The 26,318-nt window shown below is 38.8% G+C and overlaps 2 protein-coding genes and 1 long non-coding RNA gene across 5 annotated transcripts; 2 read left to right on the top strand and 1 right to left on the bottom strand.

Moving 5' to 3' along the window:
• Positions 1 to 217: 217 nt before the first annotated feature.
• FAM149B1 (family with sequence similarity 149 member B1) lies at positions 218 to 14,362 on the bottom strand. 3 transcript variants are annotated; one of them, XM_061447015.1, is made up of 15 exons: positions 14,219 to 14,362; positions 12,998 to 13,102; positions 12,380 to 12,512; positions 11,277 to 11,419; positions 10,511 to 10,630; positions 9,769 to 9,939; positions 7,840 to 8,027; positions 7,462 to 7,592; positions 6,845 to 6,898; positions 6,272 to 6,384; positions 5,543 to 5,749; positions 3,653 to 3,779; positions 3,214 to 3,339; positions 2,166 to 2,247; positions 218 to 381 (listed from the first exon to the last, which is right to left on the bottom strand). In XM_061447015.1, exons 1-15 carry the CDS (start codon positions 14,266 to 14,268, stop codon positions 299 to 301), a joined length of 1,833 nt encoding a protein of 610 aa, XP_061302999.1. In that variant the 5' UTR covers positions 14,269 to 14,362; the 3' UTR covers positions 218 to 298. The 3 variants fall into 3 exon arrangements, with proteins under 3 accessions (XP_061302999.1, XP_061303015.1, XP_061303005.1); XM_061447031.1 differs by having other exon boundaries at positions 10,511 to 10,553; positions 14,219 to 14,344; XM_061447021.1 differs by lacking the exon at positions 14,219 to 14,362 and adding an exon at positions 13,836 to 14,174 and having other exon boundaries at positions 10,511 to 10,553.
• LOC133266036 (uncharacterized) lies at positions 718 to 10,287 on the top strand. Its single transcript, XR_009742233.1, has 2 exons — positions 718 to 1,307; positions 9,720 to 10,287. It is a non-coding gene; the product is annotated as an uncharacterized LOC133266036 (long non-coding RNA).
• Positions 14,363 to 14,385: 23 nt separating the features above from the next.
• On the top strand, positions 14,386 to 25,005 carry ECD (ecdysoneless cell cycle regulator). Its single transcript, XM_061447107.1, has 13 exons — positions 14,386 to 14,604; positions 14,704 to 14,821; positions 15,011 to 15,098; positions 16,623 to 16,801; positions 17,530 to 17,722; positions 18,575 to 18,703; positions 19,204 to 19,329; positions 20,247 to 20,332; positions 21,060 to 21,166; positions 21,936 to 22,113; positions 23,153 to 23,220; positions 23,343 to 23,563; positions 24,173 to 25,005. Exons 1-13 carry the CDS (start codon positions 14,415 to 14,417, stop codon positions 24,410 to 24,412), a joined length of 1,923 nt encoding a protein of 640 aa, XP_061303091.1. The 5' UTR covers positions 14,386 to 14,414; the 3' UTR covers positions 24,413 to 25,005.
• Positions 25,006 to 26,318: the final 1,313 nt, after the last annotated feature.

Raw genomic sequence — 26,318 nt, forward strand, 5'->3', positions numbered from 1 at the left:
TGATCCAGTCACAACCCCGTAATGGGAAAACAGCAACGACTGAGAGCATTTGATAGATTTTCTAGGAATTAGGCTTTACTGCCCACCGGAGTGTGATCACCCTTCCACCGGAGTATAACTCTTCTCCTGGTAGAAAATGGAATGTTTAAGTATACCCCTTCTAATCTTTGGCACCTGCTTCTTAGATTTATATAAAAATAACTATTCAAAAGGAAGGGTGTTTGAAAACTCTGTAAACAATGTTGACATTGCTGAGAATGAGAGGTGGTTCATGACTCTGTGGAGATGGATGAATGCTTCATGGCACGTTAGACCCCTGTTTGCTTTTTGTGACTGATCCGCTTCGCCTGTGGGTTTTCACAGACCTATGCAGCTGAAGACCTAATAAACAGAGATCATGTACAACTTTTAAGACCTCCAGAAAGTATTAAAACTAAGTACCAAATACAGCTCTGCTAGCTTAAAACTAACATGCTTTTTATTCTAATACATGGCTATCAACTGCATTATGTGTAACTTGTCTCAAATTTGCACAAGTGATTTGCCTTCCAAAAGGGACAAAGTTTGTGCTTTCATAGTTGCTGCATTGCAGGGAACTACTGTATTCCTTGATATTTCATCCAGTATTTAAATTGTAAAATTCATCTTGCATTCAAAGATACTGTTAATCTGTTGGTTTGATTTCTTTTTTTTGGGGGGGGCGGGGGGTGGGGGTGGGAAGAGCAGGTATTTTCTTTCATTTCAGTAGGAACCACTTCTTCCTTGTTTAAAAACAAGTTACTTTAGTGCCTTTGTTAAAGTTATGTTTCTTGTACTACTTATATTAATGGTAATAGGCCACTGTGCTATTAAAAAAGCAGGAAGACTGCTCCTGTCTTCTAATGATGACCCACGTACTTGCTACTTTAACCTTCGCAGCTTACATTAACTTTTGCACCTTCAATTATATCTTGTTAGTATAGTTTTATGTTGGAAATTCTGTCAACATCATAAGGAATCCCAAAACACTGTGATGAAAGGAGTCCAGTGTAACTTGCCTTAACAGACCTCATTTTCAGAAAGTGCATCTAACACTGTGCTCTGTGCCACCCTTTCCAGGTGGAGGTGATGCTTGGCTTTATATTGAAGCTAGCAATGAGTGCTTGAGGCAAACTCAGCTGAGAGCTATCAAGATGGCATTCAGAAAATCTGTTCCAGGGCACAAAGGTAACTTTCTGCTCTACCATGACTTGTGAACAAAATCCTTTTCAACTGACTAGGGTAGCCCTTGCGTGTGCAATAAGAGGTCGAAACCTAAATCTCTGAGGGTAAGCTTCGCTGGTCTACTGTAACACTTGTCTACACACATGCAGCTTAGTACTGTAGCTTCCTGCTATAAAAAAGAAAAAAAAAGTTGTAAAAAAAAAACAAAAACAAAACCCAACCCTGGTTATGACTCTGTAACTACTCCAATGCATATATGAGAACTGTTTTTGAAGCGTATTAACCACAAACAAGATGACTTTGCAGTGAAGGAAGACAAAAAAGATGGAAGAGTTATGCATTACATTCACACCAAAAATGCCTTCCTGCTGCCTTGACACTTTGGTTAATTAAAAATACGTAGTTTCAGGTGAGATTCATTTTAGGTTATGCCAAGTAACTCCATTAAGTTTATCCAATTTTTACAAATTAAACAGTACAAGAAACTCGTGATTTCAGAGTACGCATGTGAATTGTACAGTTACTGGCTTTAAAATATATTTCAAGGTGATCTAAAACAATTTTAAGATCTAGTAGAATACCTTTCAGATACAGTGCAAATAAGTTTCCTTTGGATATAAGACAATTTTTTTCAGTTATACAGTTGAGCAGAAGAAATCCCCTTGACAGAAAGTAGTTGTTGCTAGTTTCTGTTTAAACTGGCAACTCCTGCTTTTACCTTTGACATGAGAGCCACAAGGGCTGATTACATGAAGCTTCCTTAAATGATTTAAAATAGTAGGTGGTAATAAAAGCACACCTGCACCCAAACATATTCTTTGCAACTATAAAACCTGTATAATGGAAAATATATTTAGAACTTTGAAAAGCTTCCTGAACACAGTTACCTATGTAGGAAATGCATCCCTGTCCTAAAAGCTTACTTCTTCCTTGATATTAAATTCTGTGACTGATGAGCATACCTGAACCTATTGATCCTCTGCTTGTCCGAGACTGACTACTGTGATCAATAACAGTGCAAGAACGGCGGCGCTGTGGATCTAGCTGAAAAGAAAGTTCACATTATTTATGTTTGCAGACAAAAATCTTTAAACATCGAGATGATAATGCAGATTCAAACTAATTAAACACATCTAAGATGTGGTAAAGGTCTAAGTAGAGCTTTTACAACTTCAAGAAGAGTTAAATCAACTTTAGGAGTAGAAAATACTCTTTTAAAACACTCGTACTTAGAATGACCACAGTTAAAGGCACGCTCAACATTTCTGGAAATAGTTCTGTTTCACAGTAGACTTCGGAAAGTTTGTTTGCTTGTACCTGCTAAGTCAGGGATATTGAAACTATACACAGAAACTGAACAAGCAGCTATTTAAACTCTACTGTTGAGATGATAGCTTTTAAAGCCTAGACCAAATTCTTTGTTAGAACAAGCTAGCAGCTGTGTTTCAATAAATTAAACCAAGAGAATTTAATACAGAACCAGGCTGGACATTGACAGCACAAAAAACTTGTGCAATAAAGCAGTGTTTCTGAATATAGCTGCAGAAATTAATTCTTCATGTCTATGCAAAACTTTAAAGCATCCTCTCCTACCTCACAGTTCTTAAGCCTTCACAGAAGATGCTAGATTACCAGTGCAGGTGAGAGATTAAATGTTATGCCTAAAGTAATACTTAGCTTTCTGCACAAGCATTGCAAACTTCCATTTTTCAAGGAAAGTTTAGTACCAGCAACTACACATAGATGTAGTTCAGAGCTGGCTATGAGGACTATAGTGCTTTAGCTATCCTGAACAAGTGACTTGCCCTGTTTGTTTCAGAAGTGCCAAGCAATGATGTTTCTGTTAAAGTGAGAGTATCTAATCAAGTGGCAAATCTGATGAACTCCCTGCCACTGATTGCCTATGACCCTTGCTTCTCAATTAATATTTAACTGTCAGAGCACCCTATTAACTGTCAGAGCACCCTATTCAGAAAATTAAGATGATCTGGTATAATTTGCATGCTTTACCAAGAATGTGTTGGTTGTGTTAGGCTTGGATAAATGATCAGGTAAGAGAAGCCGCTCCTGTAGCTGCTGGTGGGTATCTTCTTGTGCTGTTACACTGTGAGCTCGACTTGAATTCCCTCGAGATTTCTGCATTGAAGAACAGTTACAAGTTTTCCTTATTGCAGCAGCACATTTAAAATAATTAGCCTAGAAATTAAAGCTGATTTTCCAAGTCAACCATCTTATATCTAGTTACAGAGAGGAAAAAATTCGGGCATTAACTGGAATTAAAACAGTTGACTCTGGGTGATGCTGATAGTCAAAACTGATAGGACTTTTTGTGCATCATTTCAGTTGCTGTCACAAGGTAACAAATAAACTGGAACTCTTGGGTTTGGTAATTGGATCAGCACTCATTGCAATTTTAGACTACTGAATAATAAATTATTGTGCCTCTTACCGTTTGCCTCTGGGATCCTGCAGTGCTCACATGACCTGCCATACTGGTGGTATTAATAGGTGGTAGGAGATTATTTCGGTTTAGCAGCAGTGGGGAGGGTGAGGTAAGCTGCTCATGTGCAGTCAGACTGAAATGCACCAATAAGAACAGGAAAAAACATACACTTTATGTCTGCCATGGTGTAAACACACAGTATTGTCAGTTTGTTTGGCATTACATAGACAATGTTAAAAGTAAGCAACAATTGCAGAATTTTGCCACAAGATGCTGGTGTTAAGGCTGATTACTGGAGACGTGCGTGAAATTTGGCAGAAACCTTTTTCATCTATTAACAAAAACTTCTAGTTTTCAGAATGTTTAGTATTAAGCATATAGAGAAAGTGAGTCTGAGAATGAATACCCCAGCCGAAATTGGTGTATGTAAAAGCTAGCTGGATAAAATGCATCCAGTGCCTGTTGGAGTGTCCTGTGCAGCTGGTACTGCAGAACAAGGGGGGGGGGGGGGTGTGCGTGTGTATATATATATGTTATCTTCATGTGCAGTTACCACACAATGGTAGAATCTTGTCTGCCTATTCCCAGGCACAGCATTATTTTCTGCTCTTTGTTCTTAACCTTTAGGATGAAGTACTGCTAACTTCAGACTAGCAACTAGAGCTATGCAACAAGCCTATAAAACAACAGTGGCCTGCATTTTAAGCAGAGCAGGTAAAAAAAGCTAGTGCAGAGTATAGCTCTTTCACTTATTACAACCATCATGTAAAACATCTGGGGTAAAATAAGGCTTCCACCTTCTTCATATTTTGTTTATTTGAAGTAATAGGTGCAAGAGGCTTTTGGAAGCATTCTAAAGGAAGCTAAACTAATCTAGTTACATAAAATGTAACATTTATTAAGTTTTGGTCACAGAAGGCATGAAAAGAGAAAGTTTTCTTTTCTAGATAAAACCTCTTCCTAGGAAAGCCTTTTCACCTGAAAGATGTCTGCAAATTATTGTGTGTTTGAGAAGTGCTAGAAATGATCAAGAGGTCTTAGCTCTGTACGTGTTCTGGAGTTGACTGAAGGAAGGATGTCTTGTAAAGAGGCATTAAAAACTAATCAGCATTTTAAAAAATACTTTCCTAGTGCATACATTTAAAAATACATGGTATTAAAGGGGAGATGTTAACAATCATTAGATTGAACAAAGCCTGAGGAAAGGGAACAGAAGCATTAAATACTGGAAGTAGAAACATCAGTTATGAAGGGACAAGGACCAAACCTCGACAGAGTATGTGACAAAAAAAAAAAAAAACACAAACAAACCAGGCTGAATGAGTTTATAGGTAAGCTGAGAAACTAAAAGGAAACTGTTAATTTACAACACACGTGGAATAGAGCATATTAAACCCTGCATTGTTTCCTGATACCCCAAGGTCCCTCTAAATGACATTCACTCAGATCATTATGCCAAACAAAAAGAAGACATTCTAGATGTAACTGAGGATTTACCGAGTTGATTAAAAATCCTTTGGTCAGATAACCTAAAATGGGCACCTTCTTTATACCCACTCTGGACTAGAACAGCAACAGGTAGTTTGAGCTCCAAAAAATACAGACAAAATACAGCTCAAAAACAGGCTATAGAAAAAGAAAGCCAGTGTCAAGAAAGATGGTGGTATTTGCTTGTGCAGTGCGCAAAACTACCTAAATATGTGATTCATTGAATCACAGCTTGTAGCACAATAAATACCAACTTTAGTGCCTTTTCAAGGGAGATTGTGCTTTAATGGGTAGTTAATTCCTTTAATCAAATCATTCATATTCTTTCTATTCAACTGAATGCTTTTAGTATAAACTGGGTTCTCTAGATACGGTAACTTGCAGTGAGAAACTGGTTTTAAAACATACAATTGAGTTCCCCTGAAGACATCATCCACAGACCCTGGGGTCCCAGTACGAGAGTGGCTTGTGTTGATGGGATGCAGGGTACGTGGCGGTGGGTTTCGCCTTCTTGTGGAATGTGACAGGGATGATGTGCTGAGCTCCAATGGACGATTTGGCCACACTCTGTTAGAGAGGATGGAACTGGAACCCAGCTGTTTGTCATCCAGATCCCTAACAAAAGAATTACAGAACCGAAAGAGATATAGTCAACCTGACTGACACCTATAAAGTACTCATTTACATGTGACATTAACAATATTATATGTGGATAGAGATGATGTGTTCAATTTGTGGTTTTTTTATGTAATTTATATAAAGTAATTTACAGCCAAATTAGAAAATAATAGGGGATGGAAAAGATAAAAAAAAGCCTATCTTTTTTTCTTCACTGAACTATGAACTTTCCGATTGAAGATTCTTGGATCTGAGCAAATCTCTATGCCATCTTAATTTCTTTTCAGGGTGTCAGTACCAATGCCACGGCTGTTCACTAAGTGCTAAACCAGCAGCAATCAAACAGAAAACCTGTTCTAGAAATATACTGTTTCATAGAAGACAAATAAGTAAACAACCAAGCAGGAAAGCATTTGAGAATTGCTTTCTCCAGTGTAGACAGTTATCTCTCAATATTTCAGGGTGAATCCCTCTCACCATGGGAGTGCTCCACTTTACAGATAAATTTGTAGTTCTTACAGCGTTTTCTCCATTACAGGCAGATTCCTTTGCTGTAGCTGGATCCCCTGTATTACCATCAGTCCATTTAGATTATGTTGAGAGCCAGTACTTGACCCTTGAGAGAGATTTACCTGAAAATTTAAAAAATAAGGGAGTAAATTACACTTTTCAGAGACATATACACGTATTTATAGATTTTTTGTCCCTGTGTGGACTTTTGGAAGAATGAAATTAATTTCTTCCATGATATCCAGACATACACTCAGTTACATTATTTCCCCGTCTAAGGCATTTTTTCATCCTATTGTTCTTGCAAATGGTAGTGCTTAGAAAATGTATCCTACCATGCTATGTCATACTTAATATTTTCTAACAGAGCTTCTCATTTGCATGGCAGGATCTTCTAACAATGGCTGTAATTCCAAGCTTTATAAAACTAATTTTCAGTGTATGTCGACATTTTTTGTCAAGAACAGACCTGCAAACTCCTTTTGTGGAATACAGACTGATCTGGAAAAACATCAAATTCCGCCCACTGTTAACAATAGCAGACAGAAAATACCAGAGCTTTAATCTCTCCAGCATACATACTTGAGGTGTTTTTCTTCTCTTTTTGCTTTTGCGGCCACATCTGGGTTTTGAGCACTACACATACAGTAAAGGGAACATGAGGAAGAGGCAGAGGGTAGAAATAAAGGAGAAAAGAAATGAGAAGGAAAGAGCTGAATTAAAATGGAATAACAGATAACACTTTGTCACTCACCCCTCTGGGAGCAGATAATCTAAAATAGGTAATATAGTCCAATTTAAGTGTCTGAGTTAAAAAAAGCAACCTGTTTTATAACTGTGGTGGGATTTGCCCTTTATTGCCTTCTGAGTTAAAGCTAGTGAGAATGGGATCTCAATCATGCAATCCTCTATCTCACAGTTTAGATCAAATATTATTAAAATGTAGAAAGAAGTACATCACTAATGAACGGTCAGCACAGTTGTCCAATACATAACCAAGTTTTAAAGAGAAAAGCAGGAACTAAAATATTGCAACTGAGAAATAACAGAATTTAAGTGTTGGAAAGGACAGTCAGAATTCACACAAAATCCAAACTCGTCATGTATTTAAACAATCTCTCAATGTACTTGAATCTGTTTGCTTAGGTAGCACGGTATTGATTCATCCATACACAAAACGGATGGCTAAAAATACTTACCAGATTTGAAGTCACTGAGGGCATTTTAGTTTGTGGCACGGAAGGTAACAACACTGGCAGAGGATCAAATTGTAAAGCACTTCCAGCATCTGCTCTGATTGTTTCTACTGCTACGATATTTTTCTCATCATCTGTGCAAAGCAATAGAGAATTCATGTCAATGCAGACTGGCATTGCTGGTTGTGGACTGTGCTATTTTTGTGAAGAGAGTCCTCTCAGATGGTAAGCTCTGTTAAATATTTTGAAGGCATGTCTCACACTGTTAGAAGAATACACCACGTACACCCCCGAAGAGATTATTCCCAAATAAATCTCTCTCATTACATTCTTGCAAAATTGAAAACTGAAATCCCCTTCTGGATCTTCAGTTTAACCTACCAGAGGCTGACCCTTCCCAGTGTCTGCAGATTAATTCTTCCATGCAGCTTATGACTTCACTCCACACATCATCAAACACAAATGTAAGCACAGAATCCTTCATACAAGCATATGGAGAAATAGGAGGAAATCCCAGTTTGTGTCTACCAGAGGACAGTCCCTTTCTCCTCTCATGCAACTCCTCCTCCCTGTAGAAACATAAGCATTACCTGTACCATAAACATATTTTCTTTGTCATATGTTGTTGCATTTATTTAATAGGATCAGATAATGCTGCATTTCTGTTCCATTTTCTCCTAACCTGAAACAGGTGAAGGCAGCTGGCCAAACAGCTTGAAGACAAGCTGTTAACAATTTGAAATACAATTTGAAATTCCAGGAGAAGTTTTGTATTTATCACACAGTATTATTTTCTGAAAGCAGTATCAAATAACAGCGTAATAGTGAAAGAAGCAAGCTTCCGTACATCAGGCACTTGAACTTTCGTTTCTTCCAGAATCTACTGCTGATCTAAATAAGAAATGACAGGGACAATCACCTCATTACAGCACCCCTTCTTTTCCCCACACAGTATCACTATAAATGATATTCATGAATAATAAATTAGTTACCAAGGCAAAGTTCCATTTAAAAATAATTATCAAAAATTTAGATGTAAATATTTTCAGATGTATAGATAAAATGTAAATATATCTAAATATATTTATATAAAAATAGAAATATAAAATTAAGTATTTATAAAAAAAAAGCATCAATAGTTCAAGTGATATCTGTTCATTTGTCAGGCTTCATTCATTTTTAGACAATTACATGTAATCAATAGAGGGAAGAAAAAACATAATACACAGCAGCAAGTGGCCTTTGCTGTGCTCTTCCACAATGCAAGAGGTATTCTGAAGTGTGAAACCTGGAAGACAACTGCACAAAAAAGCTTATGTTCATCAGCCAAAAGAAACCTTATAGAAGAGAGAAAATACTGATGTGAGTATATTCGTTACGGCTTTCTTGTATGTTCCCTAAATTAGTATTTACCATCCAAAAACTACAAGGCGGGGGGGGGGAACCCAAAAAAACTAAGGAGATGCCTCTAGAAAAAGCTGTAATACTTCCACTGTTGTTTCACAGAGACAGCAATATTGTTTGCCTCAGCAGTGTCCCTCTGGCCTGGTCAAAGCATGCCACCTACCAACCTGAATCTCATGGTCCATGCAGTTAAGTGGCTTTCTTTTTAAAACCAGTTAAGTAGTTGGCAACTTACAGTACCACCCAGAGTCCTTACCCAGGCCATATGTTCATATTGTTGGGTTGAATGAAGGGCAAAAAGAATCTTCTTTATACTAACTTTAATCCTTTCTTCTTAAGATAAAAATAGTGATTTTTTTTTTCTTGGCAAGCATCAAATCCACTCCCAATTCTTAATTTACCACTTAAAATCTGGAAAGGTACAATTCCACCCAAATTCCAGTACAAAATCAAAGTAGCACACTGCTAGTGCGTAACAAACAGCAATGAATTTGACTTAGTATAAAAAATAAATGCCATTTAAATAAGTTTTATTAAATATGCACATAGAGAGCAGGCTATTAGTTATGATGGAAGGAACTATTTAAACCAGGCACAAAAATGGCTAGTACAAAAACCTACCCCAAAAAAATCTGAAAAATAATTTATCAAAATAAATTGTTCTAGGATTGGGAGCATTTCCAGTGCCCAAGCATCCTACCTCAGGCCTTTGAAAGTTCTTTAGGGAAAAGATATAAAGAAATAAATTCATCAAATTTATCAGCTATCAATTTATCAAAAAAGAAATTATCAACATCAAAACCAAATATATGTTATATATATTTTGTTAATATATATTGTTTATATATTAACTGCAGGAATTCCAGGATACTGATACTAGCTACTATCTTAATATTCAATACCTACACATCTCTGTGGTCAAATGCTAAATATTCCTCCATTACGCCTTCAGAGACAATTACTCCATCTTCACCTTCTTCACTCTCTGGAGAACACAAGGTCGGAGACTTGGAACGGTCAGCCTTTTTGTGAATGGGAGTAACAGAAAGAGGTACCTTCTTGCCAAAAACACTAAATCTGAACAAGTGACAGTTTTCAGAAAGCAGAAATTAAAACAAGTTGTTATTCCATTTCAAATAGCAGCATTTTGTGAACTGAGAGACAACATGGTAGTTAAGGCTGAGCAGTATTGAGGCCAACAAATTATGTATTAAAGGAAAAACTTTGGCCTGAATATTTTTAATTCTTGCCAAGAACCTTAAATCTTCAGGGAAAAAAAAAAAAATCAAAAAAAAAAAAAATCAAAGCTAATTAAAAATCATCCTAAAACACTAAATGATAAAAGTACCACTAAACTAGTGCTTTGTGGTGTTTAAGTTCTATACAAATTTAATAGATGATAACAATAAAACCAGCTACAATACATACATATTCTTAAGAAGTCAGTAGCAGCAAAGGTATTTCTATTTACTGTCCACTTTACTGTAGTTAGCAACAAGCAGTCTTGCTATTTTGAATGCTGTGTTCAAAACTCAGCCTAACAGAAAGGAGTTAGGGTTCACATTTTAAGAAGCTTGCCACTGCAGTCTACTGAGAACAAAATTACCTTCCCACCTTGGTACAGTCTGGGTTAACCACTGGTACTTACTCATGAGAATCTTTTTCTGGTGGTGAACTTACATCTGAGGAACCTGAACTGACAGAAGGTAAACTTGAATACCATCTGTACCCTTCATCTGTGGGGATCACAGTCTGCTTCCCCACAACTCTGCCATGGCAAAAGCAAAGGATAAACACATCAGAAAACACTGACAGTATGATTATTGAAGAGTGTGAGAAAACATAGCAGCAAATCCTAAGAATTCTATGTAGTTTTCTTTATGACAGTTGAAAGTGGTTTCAGTTGTTTTTCTAGTACAGATTGCTTTGAGTCAGGTAAATACATTAGGAAAGTGCTGCTTGGTTTTTTATGCTCTGCTAATTGGAAGACTTTTGAATGTGTATGAAACTGTTCAAGTTCATGTAGCCAAGATTTAAAATGTAAGTTTCTAGACAGCCATAAGTACCGCTGAACTAGGGCAGAAGGATTTTTATATTATTTTAAGCACATGGCTTTCAGCTCAACCATACATCTTTTCTGAGAGAATTTGGCTATGTTAAGGCCAAGTCAGTTGCAAATAGCAAAAATCCTCTAGGAAGGAACCAAATGCGAGATAGCAGGATGTTTATTAATGAGAATGGCAGGCAGACTACCAAAGTGATCTTTTTATCTCTAGTTATAAGTAGTTAATTCTAGTTATACTATAATACTACAGAATTATATAAAACCACCCTGTTACTAATGCTGTTTTAAAAGCAACTGCTTCCATCGCTACCTATAACTGTGATGGTACTAGCATTAGTCTATACAATACCTGAGATGAGGAAAGTTGGATGTCCACTGCTGGCATTCTTCCCGCAGTTCCTCAACCTGCTCATTTTCTTTCTGCTCATAGAGAAGCTCATCAATTTGTCTGAGCATCTGTTCAACTTGCTGTGTGGCAGCTTTATCAAATTCCTAGAAAAGAAAGTTATCCAATAAATACCTACTGAATAGCATTCAGAGGGGAATTTTAAATAGATTTTTTTTATGTAATTGAAAAAGGCAATTAATTGTTTAAAGTTTAGTAGGACTTTAACCAGTTCTATTTTTTTTTCACAGAAAGACATTAACTTTAAATAATTTCTCTCCAGTGATAATGCAGACTGCTGTTAAGACTGATGTTTACACATAAAGCTTTCATTGACACTACAGATTAGCTATTAAAACATTTTAAAATATCTGTACTGTTATATTAAAAAAATAGCAATTTACAGAAAAGAAATCAGAACAGGAAGTATACATCGACATTTTAATGTAATGGAAAATCTGTTGCTTGCCATGTCCACAGACAACAGCAAAGCAGAAACCAGTGCAGGATGGTGTGTTACACTGTGCAACTGATGGATATTCGGGACCTCTGTTACATGTTCTAGAAAATGGGGTCAGTTCTTGGGTAATTTAAAATCTAAACAGTTCCATCTAACCTCACAGAAAGCAATGGCATGCTTTGTTTGGGCAGACAGAGAATAAAATAAATATTTCTAGATTAAAATGTTTTATGGTCTTACTGTATTTTGAGAAACATACAAGTATGCAGAAGTTTGATAAACTCACACCAAGTGCCTGAAAGTCATCCATTCATGTCTGGGATTCCACAACAGCAGCATTTATTATGTTGTACAGATAAACTTATGCTTTACATGATCTGCATTTTCAAAATGCTAGATGAAAATGCAGAATATTAATTGAGAAACATGAGCCTGGTATGTTTTAATCTGAGAGAAAGGAATAATGGGGAAGAGGTAAAGATGTTCTTTTATGATTTAGGGAGAGATCCAATCCTCATTTTTATCCTGCAGTGTATTTGCAATGGTATTTCAAATGTCTTTCTACTCAGTGTGCTAGATTTGGCTTGAATGATTATATTCTACTCACATCATAGCCCCAAGAGAAGGCTGAGCTGTCTTCGGTAGAGGCGTCAGCATAACCCTGAATAGCAGACCATGAATTCCCACGATCAGCTGGAGTAACAGAAGGATAATCCGATTCCTTCTGGGTTTCAGACTCCCTGAAATGAATATATTGAGTCAAGATAAAAAAAAAAAAGAAAAGAAAACACCCAAGAATACACAATGACAAACTTTTCTCTCCATACAACAGAAAACATATCAGAATAGATCTTGGCAATGCTAAGAGTTTTCATAGGGTAAATATTTACTTCAGAGGCATTTAAGCAGAACCTACAGTACACAAGTAATTGTAACAACTGTAACTACTAATAATCCCAATGACACAGGAAATCTCGACGTCAAGCAAAGCACAGATTTTCCAAAAATTATCTCAGTTAAGCAGCAGACTATTTCCAGTCTTTGTTCTGCAGCAGTCAGAAATTATTTTATCGTTTCTCCTCATTTCTGCCTTAAAATTAGATGACCCAAGCCATTTGCGAGATGGGAACAGAACACAGCTACATGCTTTCTATTACTGCCAAAATAGGTGCCTGCTCTTCCCATTGTCTCCAGACAAAGATTCATTTTATGTTATGATGAGTACCTTGAGGTCTTGCCATGGTTTTCAGCCCTGGGTGTGGCTGGGTGCACCTCAGCTCCTGGTTCTGGCAGTGGGTGATGCCGCAAGGTGTGTTTTGGAAGTCCCTGTCTAAATAAGACAAGAAGTGGAACTTGACATTACTTACAGCAACAAATATCTACGGAGGTCCCACAGTGGTTTTCTGTTTGTTTTTTTCCCTGCTTTTAAGGAATGCACTAATTTGCATAACAGAGCTCATTTATTAATATCAGGCTAATCTTTGTTACCAAAGCTTTAGAATTAATGTATCAAAACTAACTCTAGGCTAAACATGGAGTTAAAGGGTTTTGCTTAAAAATCAGTGTCTTCATTTATTCTTAAAATGTTGAGAATTGGTCTACAGTTCTCTAAAAGCAGATACAATCTCATTATGCCTGTAGGTGACTTACAATCAAACAGAACAAGAGCAGCCACCAAACCATGCACAGGCAAGCCAGGAGAAATAGTATTTGCCTTTTTTTGTTTGTTTTCCAGTTTATATGCTCAGGAAAGAACGATGAGAAAAGTCACAATAGTTGGAGGCAGAGAAGTATCAATGCAGGAGCAAAAGTCTTGTCCCAGGTATCAGCTCAAAAAGCCTTAGGTAAAGAAGCTGCCTCTCCTGTCATTTCTCTGCTGTTCAGAAAAGACGACTGAATTAAGCATAGTAGTAGCGAATTACCGAACTGTTGTCTTTGTTTAAACCTCTCGCTCCCCCCCCCCCCCCCCCCCAAAACCCAAACCCCAAAGCGCCTACGCTCCCGTGAACTCTTGGGTCAAAAAAAGAGAGGACAAGACCAACGATTTAATCGCGTTTTCTCACACTTATGTTTTCCAAGCGACGAGTACGCTCACTGGCCAGGATCGGTGTGCGCACGTTACCGTGGCTGTCCCCCACGCCCGGCACCTCTAGAGGCAGCACCGCCGGCAGCTGCCTCGGTACCGCCACCGCACCGCGGTAACGGCACCGGGTCCCTGCAACTCCGCGTTAAACTCGGCCCACCCAGGCGTTACCGGCAAGCTGCGCCGGCAACGACACGCGGTAACCGGGGCCTCGACCTGGCACAGGGCCCGGCTCTCGGGCTGAAGGGCAGTGCGAGGCGGGCAGGCCCGAGCACGGCACCAGGCGGGAGCGGGACCTGGCTGGGGCAGCGGGGGCAGGGACAGCGGGCGGTAGCGGGACAGGAGGAGGCAGCAGCGACTCACATCTCCAGAGCGCCGGGAGGCACCGGCTTCCGGGCGTATCGCGAGATCATCCTCAGCTCCTCCGCGACGCCGCCGGCCACCGCCGGCCCGCAGCCGCCATGGCCGCACCACGCCCCTGGGGAGGCGGAGCAACGCGTTACCGCCCCGCCCCGCTCTGTCCTGCCCAGCGCGGCGCGGTCCGACTCGGCCTGCTGTCATGGAGGCGATCCGGAAGGCCGCGGTGCCGGAGGATGCTGTGCGCTACTGCCTCTTCGCGGCCACGGGGTCGGGCGGCGAGGCGCTACTGCGCCGCTGCGCCGAGGGCGTCGCGGTGCGATTCGCGCCGCTCCTTGCCACCTATATCTGGCAGAGACAGCCCTTCCGTCTGCGTTATGTGCCGCCGCGGGGTGAGCCTCGGGGGACGGGGGGTGAGGGGAGCCAGGGAAGCGGGATGTGTGAGGGAAGCCCGGCAGGGCGCTGAGCCGCCTCTCTTCGCCCCTGGCCAGGCGAGATCCCGGCGCACCTCGGCGGCACCACGCTGTTCGGAGATAACGTGGAGGATGAGTGGTTCATCGTCTACCTCGTCCGGGAGATCACCAGGGAGTTCCCGGGGCTGGCGGCCAGGTAATGGCTCCGACCGCCGCCGCGGGCCCAGTGCTGTGCCCGGCGGTTGGGGCATGGGGTGTGAAGGGACCTCCTGACGGGAGGTCATGTCTTAACGTTAAAATAAAAAGCAGACATGGCTTTGGAAGTGCGTGTTAATTGTGTTGTGTGAGACTTTCTCTGGTAAGAAACCAATTTCTGCTTGGCCAGGATCGATGACAACGATGGAGAGTTTCTCTTGATAGAAGCAGCTGATTTTCTCCCAAAGTGGCTGAATCCTGAGAACAGTGACAACAGGGTGAGTAAAACTTACGTATGTGTTGCCAAGTGGCTCGCAATGGATCTTTACCAGTTGGAGTTTTCTCTTGTACTTCTATGTAACCAAGTGGTCTGACTGCCACTGAAAATCCAGACTGCTGTCTAGCCCTCAGTAGTGAAGAAACTTCTGGTCAAGGCTCAAGACTTGTTTTAATTAACAACATAGTTTTTTTTTCAGCACAGTCTTTTATTCTAGTTTTAATGAGCTTCTTTCTGCTTGCTGTGGATGTTGAACGAGAGACCTAACCACTGGAAATCTCTGATACTTGATTTACCTGTGTGCTCTTGTAGAATGCTGTGTAGAGTGACTGAGAAACTGCTGTAGGAATACCTGGAAATTGTTGCAGGTATAAGGTTGTTCTTCTAGAATTGGTTTGTTGATGGAAGAAAGAAAGAGAAATTTCTTACACGTTTTTATGCTAACAGCAAATGTTCATATGGAGACTGCAGACCTTCCTGCTAGGCTGTGAGTCTGTGTTGTTCAGCTGGATCTGACTCTATTAATTAATTCTTTAATTAATTATGACTCTGCATAATTAATTCTTTATGGGTTGTCCCATAATGAAGAGCTGACTGAACTTTTTGAAGCTTGCTACTTGTGGTGGCAGATATGAAGGCAGTGAAGCTATCGTGCTATTGATTGATCTGTAAAATCAGTAAGTTTGACCAGCTTTCCATTTCCTAAGTTACTCCACTGCAAGGAAGGCTTGAATAAGACTGGAACTATTGAAATGTATTTGGCAGCGTAGTACAAACCTACAGTACTGCACTTAGGAGCACTCTTAGATCCTCCTGAACTTTCTAGCTCTACTATAGCCACTTGTGTTTTTTCTACCATATTCTTGAATGCTCAGGCATAAGGTTTTGCTGCCCTCAGAGTGGGGAATGCTGGAGTGTTGCTGACTGGGGGGAGACAGACTGATTCTGGCATAACTCCATGAGTGGACTCCTTCACCTGGAGGTTGCAGCCAGATCACCTTGCTGTTGATGATTGCTAGAAGCTATGTCACTGAATTTCTTGGCAATGGATTGTAATGGGAAGAACTTAATTTTTCATGAACAAAGATTTTGGGTATTTTTGGTTTTGTGTTTTTTCCTGCCAGAAGACTCTTGGAAAGAAAAGGGGTAGAATACAAAGCAAAAATGAGTTGCAAGCCTGTAGCTGGACTACCAGGACCATATTTTTCTTCCATTTAATGGAATGGGGAGAGTGAGGGAATTGACAATATTACATTCAGTTCTTGGGATCAGGATCCAGCAGAGTTCATATGTAGCTCCTGAAATCATAGAATCATAGAACAGTTAGGGTTGGAAAGGACCTTAAGATCATCAAGTTCCAACTCCCCTGCCATGAGCAGGGACACCTCACACTGAAGCAGGGACACTTCACACTAAAATAATGTGTTGTGTTTAAACAGTTGCATTCATATATTAAATTAATTTCTCCATTGTTTAGTGTGTGATTGTTCTTACTCTGTCTGATGACAGTGTTACTATCTGCCAGGTGTTCTTTTACAAAGGAGAACTACACATCATTCCACTGTCAGAGAGTCAAGAGAAGGAATACAACCCATCTGCTGACAATCTGACAATCTCGCAGGCGTTAACACTGTTATCCAACCATTCGGAGGAGTTCCTGGCTGCAGAACCCATTAGAACAGCAGTGTATAAACGCATCAGTGGGTATGTGGGTGTTTTATTTTGGTCTTCTGCAACAGTAAGTTTTGATTCTGGGCTGTCTGGCATACTTTCTGTTAGATGTGATAAAATTGCTTCCTTTTCAGAAGCCACCAGCTGGAGTTTTTTTGGTGGCATTCTTCTAAAGAGGGGGACCACTGTCCTGTAGACTATGCTGTGATCTGGGGGCTTTGAAAGTGGTTCACTGCTATGATGCCACACCTGACAATGACAAGAGTTATTTCTTCCTTCACATCCTTCTTGTACTGAATAATCTGAAAAGTTCTGTGAGCCTTTAGGAGCCTTTGCAGCGGGAGGAAAGAAGATTACAAACTAAAATGTAGAACTAGAACACTTTTCAGAGTGTCAACTTGTCACAGTTGTGTTCAGCATTGTACGTTATTTCTTGCAGAGTTTTGGCAGTGTGAGCCAGGTGACTTCTGCACTCAGTGCAGTGAAGGGTACTGTATAGATGGACATGTAGTCAAGTTCACAGTGATTCATTTTACTGCTGTGGGAATTAAATTTAATTAGATATTTATATTTGCATATATGTATATATACAAGCAGACATTCCAGATGTTAGGTTAGCTGAGCTTTAAATTTAGTTTAGAATGATGTTCTGGCACTTGGCCCATAATAATATTAAAGCAAAAAAGGGAATAATCATTAATAAAGGGGTGGTTTGGGCTTGCAATACATTTACTACACTGTGTTGTTATTGTGTGATACAGGTATCCTGAGAAAATTCAGGCCTCGTTTCACCAAGCCCACTGCTACCTTCCAGCAGGCATTGTGGCAGTGCTGAGGCAGCGCCCTTCCTTGGTGGCTGCAGCAGTCCAGGCCTTTTACCTGAGAGATCCTGTGGATTTACGAGCATGTCGCCCTTTTAAGACTTTCCGTCCTGAGGAGCGTGTGATGACCATAGTAAGCAATCCTTCTAATGCAGCTTGTCATTTAATTAGGTTCTGTAGCTGACAGAAGTTCTGTGGTCAAGTGATATAAATATGTAAATTTAATTTTTAAAATAGCGCATTTTCTGATTTTTTTTCTTTTGGCACTAGACCTGAATTTCTAGTTCATGATGCTAATAGCTTTTCTGCCTTCAGATTGACATGGCTAATCATGAGATAAGTGTTTCTGAAATCAGAGGTTACTGCTGGTAGTTCCTCTGCTGAGATGGCGTGCTAAGTAAATTGACCTAGTTCTGTGGTCAGAGCAATTTGACAGCACTGCCAGCCAACACAGGGAGTTGCTCCTACAGCCACTAGCTGTTTATTCCAAGGCTTTTCACTTTCTCAGCTGTGCTTACACAGCTTTGTGAAAGCTATTTTATGAGGTGCTTTATGAGCATTCTCCAAGCAGTGTCATATCAGATAAGTTTGGATTACAGAGTAATACCCCTAGACTCCTGAAAATAAGAGTTGCAGTCAAATTCTAGACTTCTAGACTGTTGAAATCTCAGCTTTAGTTTGTCAATTTAGGACAGTACTTAACCTTTTTTAAAATATACTTCGTTGGCATGAATGCTGAGGCATTTTTCTGATGTATTTAGGCTGCATGAAGTCTATTCAGATATGTCAACTTGGAATATACTTTGTGAGATCTGAAAAGCAACAATCTTAGGTGAATGTGTCTAAGATGTATTTTGACTACAGCCTCAGGTATCATCTGTAATATATGTGCTCTAAAGCAAAATTAGAGTGGTTGGAAGCTGATGCTTGTACACAAGATAGTTACACTGCAGTGAGTGTTTTTCCTTTGCTCTGGCTTTTTCAGGTTACTTTCACAAAGTGTTTATATGCTCAACTGGTGCAGCAGAAGTTTGTTCCAGATAGACGCAGTGGATACACACTGCCACTCCCATCTCACCCTCAATTCAAAGCCTATGAACTGGGCATGAAACTGGTAATTATTTTTTCATGTGTTTTGTGCTTAGTCTTTAGTTTGCTTGTTTACCTGTGCCTAAGAAATGACTCTTTGCTTGTATGTTGCCTGCTTATACAGAAAAATGTGAGCAAATTCACAGCTGCCATTTTTCTGGAAGTACAGAATCGTAGGAGTTTTCTTTTATAGAACAGAGCACTCTTATACTTCCATAGATTATAAATACAAGTAAAGCCTTCATGCGTATGTAAGGAGTAGCTTGTGCACTATAGATCTGTCTTCTGTGTTGCATTGCCGATGTAGAGAAATTTTGCAAAATTAAAATGATCCATTATTGCTGCAGAAAGAGAGATTCCAACTTCCAAAACAAATACTACTACCTGACATGTAATTAGGATTGGCATCTGCTTCTGAAATGTCAGCATCAGGAATGCAACGATAGTCAGGTTTTTATGCAGTCATTTAAAGGCGCACTTAAATTTGTCACATCTTGAGAACCTTTTTTTGCATCTCTTATGCAGGCTCATGGCTTTGAAATTTTGTGCTCCAAGTGCAATAAAGTATCTCCTGATTCTAAGAGAAATGTGTTGAGTGGTCCTCTGTGGGAGCGATTCCTCAGCAGCCTCAAGGAGAAAAATTATTTCAAGGTGAAGTTGTGTGTGTCTTTTAAACATTCTGGGAAAAAACATGGTTTAGCTTTTGAACTTGTGTTAGTAGTTACAGCAAGGAAAGAAATTTAATGCTTCTCTCTATGGAAAATGAATGAATGACTTCAACAGAGGTATGTGCAGCTTGTTCCCCTTTGAAATTAATTAATTTCTTTTTGTAATAAGGAAAAAGCAGGATTTGGGGATGAATTTGTTCATCTAAAGAAGGAGTAGATATTTGAATAAAGGAAACCCCACAGTATGTTTGTCTGTCGTTATACATATTTTCACTGTTCTACCTCTAGAATTAAATATTCTTAAAGGTTTATACTTAACATCCATAGTCCCATTTGGGAGCTTGTAAGTGTATTTTTTTGTTCATGGTTGGTTTTTTTTTTTTTTATTTTGGTTTAAAGACGCCTTTGACTACATGTTAAACATCTATGAATTTAACATAAGTTGACTACGTATTTGAAGGTTATAAAATTTGACAATTCTATCAGCATGTTTAGGTTAGTATCTTTTAAGTATAGGAAAAGGACAATATTCTTACAGTACTGCAATGCCAGTTCTGTGGGTAATTCCTAAACAACAACAGATTTATTCACAATTCCTGTACAGTTGTAACATGAGCATGGTAAATCTGCCCTCCCGTGGGAATTGTAGTAGTCTTTGATTGTTTTTAGTGTATACCATATGATATTGCAGCATAAGACTTCAGTTCATATTTGACTGCAAAAATACTTTATTCTCATTCCCTATATTCTGTTCCACGTATACATGGCAAAGCTGTATTACTTGTTTGATTTTCTCAGCACTAAATTTCTGTGTGACAAATTGTTGTTATGAAGCTTCCTTGTGAAAAGGAAGGGGAGGGAGAATTTTTTGGATTCATACTTGTGACTTGCATTAAACAGGGACAAATGGAAGGATCTGCTAAGTACTCAGAACTGTTGCATATGGCAGAAGATTACTTCCAGCAATCTGTTCCCAAGCCAGAAAGGTAAGAGCTACTTGAAAATCATGAGTAATCATACACAAGTACTTTTTTAATACTCATTACAAATAGTCTGAACTCTTTTCTTCATTGCACGCTTAACATGTGGCTAGGGCGTACGGATATTAGTTCCTTTAGAATACTCTCTACTAGTAGAAGTTATTGCTTGAGTAACTATCTTGATTTTGTAAAATGCTAAGCTATTCCAAGTGGGTTAAGAAGTGACTGAAAAGCATCATTTGGTTGGCTGGCTATAGAAAGTGTTTAAAAGTTTAATTGAAAAGGAATCCCAGTGAATAATAAGTATGTAGTAATCTGCTTCCTTTACTCAAGACGGGCAGCTGGCTGTACATTTCTCCAAAAGATCAAATGCAAAAAGATTCATTGCAAAAAGATCTGAGGGTTTGCCAGCTCATAATATCTTGACTGTTAGTTGCTTGAATTTCCAGTCTGTGCTGTTTGGCAATCCTAATGTTTACCAAGATAACATAAATACAAAGAACAAGGGAAACATAAGAAATAGGCTTTGGAACCATCAAGAGGGACATAGTAATTTACTATGTCTTGTTTTGACTAATACTATTTGTGCACTATTCTGGTACTTCCCACAAATTCACTTATCTTTTGATGTATTTGCACAGAAGGAATAATGGCGAATTTGAGTGTGTGATGCCATTGGCACTGTAATGCTAGTAAAAATACATTTTGGTAAACTGATTTTTTTATCTTCTAGCTGTGTTGAAGTGAGCCCAGGTGATGAAATCCTGACATTGCTACAGACAACAACCATTGATTTGAAGGAACTGGAGAGAGAAGCAGCTTGTCTTCCTCCAGAGGATGGTGAGCATAATGGGAGTAGGACTATTCCAATCACAAATGATTATTTGGAGGGGGAGAGGGTGGATGTTCACAGCAGTGTAGCAGTCTTCATATCTACTTAGTTTGTTTGCTATCCTGTGACTGCTACCAATGGCCTGTCATTTAAGATTGAGGCAACCATTTCATTGTATAAGCCACAAAGCTTGGAGTTGTGAGTTGGCAAGATACATAATCCAGTTTCTGGTTTGATACCACTAGTTCAGTAACACCATGCACACTTACACCAGACCAAGTACTTTGTGTCAGCTGTCTACCACATGGAAAGTATTTAAACATTTTATAATAATAAGCCAATTCCAATACTGACAATACAAAGTTAATTACTGTCTTGTCTACTCTGGTGGCCAATGTGAGGCCAGCATAAACTTTGTATAACAGATTTCTTTTTCAGTCATTTGACAGAAATGTAGTTGTTGCCAGTGTCTAGATTTCTGAATGATGCACACAAATCCACCTTTAGTGTTAATGATCATAGTTGAAGTGTGACTAGAACAAGATCTGCTAGTTTAAGCTGCATGTAAAATGGAGTTTCAAAGTAGTAAAATGAAATCTGAACTCTCTTCTGCTCAGCTTCTCACTGCCTTGTACCCTCTGTTATCTGGTATCATTGTGAAAATGTAGTAGTGCAGAAATAAGCAATCAAATGTTAGCTGTACTTTCAACTACCTGGATTGGGCTTTGGGTTAACAGACTTGTGCAGAATAACATATAATGTCCTGTTTTCTTTCAGATGACAGTTGGCTGGAGCTTACACCAGATGATCTAGATCAGATGCTGAAGGAGGCAGGAAGTGAGTCCCTTCAGTCCTCAAATGAGGAAGAGCAGAAATATGACTTGGAGACAGTTGCTGAAAGTATGAAGGCTTTTGTATCCAAAGTCTCAACACATGAAGGAGCAGAAATGCCATGGTAGTAGTATTTTTAAGTTTGGTGTTTGGTGTAGAATGTGTTTGCATTCTGCTGCAGCTTTTTTGTTGACTCTATTGCAGAGAATTCTACTTAGCAGAGGCCTGAAACAAACCCAAGTTAGTAGTTAATATATAGATGCTTTTAAACCAGCTTGGTGACCGCTCAGACACTGGTACAGGTAAAAATGCTGGAAGTTGTGCTATTTCAGCTGTACTGGGCCTTTTTTTGCACTACTGAAATACATAAGGTACACCTGGAAACGGGAAAAATGAATCAGTGTGGATCCCTATCGTTGCTAATAATGGAAGAAAAGTGCTAACTGAAGATACTTAACTATTTGGACAACAGCAGAATGCCAGTAATGTGAATGTTGTGTGAGCAAGTCTTTAATTTAGAAAAGTGTCAGTAGTGAATTGTCTAGGTTCTTTTGAATAGATTTAATACTGAGTAAATAATGCTGTGTAAGCTGTAGCAAGTGTGTAAGGGTCTACTTGTAGCTGTTGGATCCTTCTTAATTAGTGTTAGAACTTTTTTAATTAGTATTTAACTAATTCATGTTTAATTAGTGTCTAAGTTATCATGTACTATTTTTCCAGTTATGTAAAGAAAAAAGCCCCACAAGCAACAAACCCGCCCAAGTCACTGAGCCTTGAAAGAGATCAGAATGAAGCTTTTGGTGTTCTTTCTAGGCAGGAAACCTCAAGATATTCTCAGCATTTTAAATCTTTGTCTAAAGTTCCAGTCCTTCCTTCCAGAAGGATTCAGGCATGCTTGTTTTGGTTGTCTTCAATGCAGTATTTGTTTGACCATGACAGATGATTAAAGTTGTTGGGTTTATTCCCTCTGAATTCTTCCACTTGCTCTTTCATTTCTGACTCATAGAGGCCTCAGACTTGTAAGCACTTCCAAGACCATCAGTTCAAATATTGCAACTTTAATCTAGGCTCAGGAGGAATCGGTATGCCATATGGCTTATGCCTAAGTGGGGCTTATGCAAGCATAAAAACTTTACTTATTTAAAAGTATTTTTATATTTTAGGTCATCTGATGATTCCCATGTTACCTTTGACGTAGATGCTTTCACGAAAGCGTTAGACAGAATTTTAGGTGAGATTTGCTTCATTATTCTTTTGTTTTTATCAAATTATCTCATGGTTACTCACCTTTCCTGGGTCTTCTCATCATCCATGGGCACTGCGCTGATTTGCTTGGTATCTGTACTAACATAGGGGCAGATTCAGAAGAGCTGGATTCTGATGATCTGGATGAAGAGGAGCAGTTTGATTTCTCAGATGAAGATGATGAAGACTTCGATGCTGAAAATCAAAAGCCTGACCAGGAGGTATCACCTAATGAACTTATAGGCAGTCTCAAATCATACATGAATGAGATGGACCGTGAACTGGCACATACCAATGTTGGTAAAAGTTTCACCACCCAAAAGAAAGGGGTAAGTTTGCTTTGAGTTTTAGTTTGTAGCATAATAATTTTGAGAGCTTCAGTAGGAAATACGCTAAAAGTGGTCATTCTGAGTAATGTGAGCAGAAACTTCTGTTTTCTGATCATGTGTGAACTAATTACTAAAAAAAGATGTAATCCCATGTCTAAGAAAAATGTGCTGAAGTTGCGCCATGCTTTTTTTTTGTTTTTTAAGCAAAATATTTGAGTTTTAACTTGCACATTGTTTCCAAAACTTAGTTTAATTTCCCTGGTTTACTCTGGTTTAGTAGTAAGGCAGACAGCAGCAGCTTGACTTCTTGTGTTCCTGTAGTTCCTCAACTCCCATAGGAAGCTGAGCCCCAACTCAGTAACCCTTTCCATCTTTCTCTTGGAACTTACTCTATATAATGGCAAGTGATAATTTTTAACTGGCATGAGCATTTGGTGACTAAATTCCTGTCTATCAAGACAGTGTGAATGTACTAAGCTTTGTTGGCTGCAGAACTGTTTCCTTGTGTCATTTCTCTTTTTGGGGTTTGTTTGTTGTTTTTTTGTAGTTGGGTTTTTTTTTTTAAATGTTTAAACAATTTGATAAACTTTCTCTTTATCCTCACCATAGGCAAGTTCTGTTAAAGCAGCTAAATGCGAAAGTACTGGCCATGATTCTGGAGCTGAAGATACTGAATTGACACCAGTTGATGTGGATATGAACCTAGTAGCTAATTTGCTTGAATCCTATAGTGCTCAGTCTGGACTGGCAGGCCCCACCTCTAACATTTTACAGAGCATGGGTGTGTATTTACCTGAAAATGCAGATTGTACTGGCTCTGTTGAGCAACAGAAAAAAAGACTGTCTTAATTCAGAAGACATGGCTGTTTGAGAAATGAGCACAGAAGGCCTAGCAGTGTTTGGAAGAAGAGACAAAAGGTTTGAATTTAAAGCATTTTATGCATTAGTTATGTGTGACTTGAAAGATGAAAAGTGAATTTATCTGCAAAAGCCATCTGGATACTATCTTGGATAGGAAGATTTTTACAGTGCTAATGTTTTCAGAAAATTGAAAAATGATGTGACTTGAATTAAACTTTTATTACAAATTCCATCTTCAGTTTTTCAAATCAGTGATCCAATTTGGCATACTTCTAGAATGTCCTTTTACCTGTTACTAGGAGGTTTCAATATTGGGAAAGCAGTTCATGTTCTGAAAAAGCTGCTGCCTTAGGGGAAGATGGAGGAATACCATCTTATATGAGCAGTGTTCTCTTGTGGATTTGGGAATGCTGGTTAAATGTTCAGCAGACGCTTAATTGTTTTTCCAAAAGTACAATGCTTCATTGTAAGAACTTCTGATAATTACTGAAAGAGTCTGTTCTGTATTAACCAGGAGGATTTGAAGAGTAATTGGTTTGAGGATGTAAATATTGGCTATAAGTATTTTTGAATTATTTAAATATTTGAATTATTTAAATAAAAGCAGAAATATAACTTGATTACTGGAGATTTTTTTTTTCTTTGAAGGTATACATGGCTTCCTCAGTGCAGTATTGGAAGTTCTTGGAGTTAAAGCATTTTCATAATTGGGCATTTTTGCAATTGTTATTGCTGAATGTTGCTATCGTGCCAGCAGTAGCTGTATGTGAGCCCAGTCTGAGCAGTTTTGTTTTGTATTTCAGTGAAAATGTAGCTAGAAGGCGTTTGGCATGTTGCTGTCACATGGAATGAAAGGTTTATTCTAGATAGTAGGATTTAGCTTTAACAAGATAAACTTGGAATAAAATACGTAGAAATTCTTGATTTACAGACAGCAAGAATGCAGTCCTGCCAGATGTGAGTGGGTTTCTACCAGATTCTGAATTGTTTTTTCTTTGTTTTCACACAACAATAAATTGTCTTAACTGTTAGAAGAGAAGCTTATTGGTTGAGTTTTTTGGGGGTTGGTTGGTTGGTTCTTTAAACATATTCAGAAAAATAGCATTCAATGATATAAAAGCCTGGTTGATCCTGAATGTGCACCTAATTGCTTTTTAAGTACACTATTGCTGTTAGTTTTAAGGTTCGGAGTTCATTTAGTTGGAGTATTCGTTTTAATGTTTTTGCATGTTAAGTGTTGGCGTTATTTTAGCTGACAAAGCAGAAAGTAGCAAAAGTTGTTTCCGTGTAGGACTTGGACATTTGTTGGGTGATGAGTTTCAGTATCATCTGAAAACGTACCAACTGAGTTTGACCAATACATAGAAGATTGTTTGAAAGTCTCACACTGGCATGTTTCATTGAAATTAACGAGACCTTAACAATGTACAATGAATGCTTGCTTACTGACTTCCCTATTGAGCTATGCTCAGGGGTTGTTGGTCTGGGGTTTTGGTTGTTTTGTGGTTTTTTTTTTTCCCAAATTGATGTTTGTTTTCTCAAATGACAAATATCTGGTAAAATGGTACAATGTCATATCTATTAGAGATTCTGTATGTGAATGCATGGAATTAATGTGGCTGAAGGGTATGATGACGATGCTCTCTCCAGATTTGTCCTCCATCAATGTTGTCTGCATCACTTTTTCAACAGTTTAGGGAGAATACTGAAAGTTGGACAGGGGTTAGAGATGGACAAGAGTTAGGATGTATAAAGATGTTGCTACGGTTCAAGGAGTTTGCACTGCAGAGAGGTGAAATGAGACTGAGTTGGACAAACCTACACTGGAAAAAATGGGGGTAACAGAAGTTCTTGAATCTAAGAGATAGGGACAGCCAGCAGTCGTGCAAAACAA

The sequence above is a fragment of the Pezoporus flaviventris genome, unplaced genomic scaffold, assembly GCF_033815535.1.
Source record: "Pezoporus flaviventris isolate CSIRO_AGI_PZ_B2104156 unplaced genomic scaffold, CSIRO_AGI_Pfla_v1 ptg000001l, whole genome shotgun sequence".
Lineage (NCBI taxonomy): Eukaryota > Metazoa > Chordata > Aves > Psittaciformes > Psittacidae > Pezoporus > Pezoporus flaviventris.

Coding starts and splice junctions, on each gene's coding strand:
- FAM149B1 (XM_061447015.1), bottom strand. CDS start 14,268: ATGATCTCGCGATACGCCCGGAAGCCGGTGCCTCCCGGCGCTCTGGAG. Junction 13,103..14,218: donor CCTCCCGGCGCTCTGGAGAT/GTGAGTCGCTGC, acceptor TGTCTTATTTAG/ACAGGGACTTCCAAAACACA. Junction 9,940..10,510: donor CCAGAAAAAGATTCTCATGA/GTAAGTACCAGT, acceptor TCACTTGTTCAG/ATTTAGTGTTTTTGGCAAGA.
- ECD (XM_061447107.1), top strand. CDS start 14,415: ATGGAGGCGATCCGGAAGGCCGCGGTGCCGGAGGATGCTGTGCGCTAC. Junction 22,114..23,152: donor GAAGGAGCAGAAATGCCATG/GTAGTAGTATTT, acceptor TTTATATTTTAG/GTCATCTGATGATTCCCATG. Junction 23,221..23,342: donor AGCGTTAGACAGAATTTTAG/GTGAGATTTGCT, acceptor GTACTAACATAG/GGGCAGATTCAGAAGAGCTG.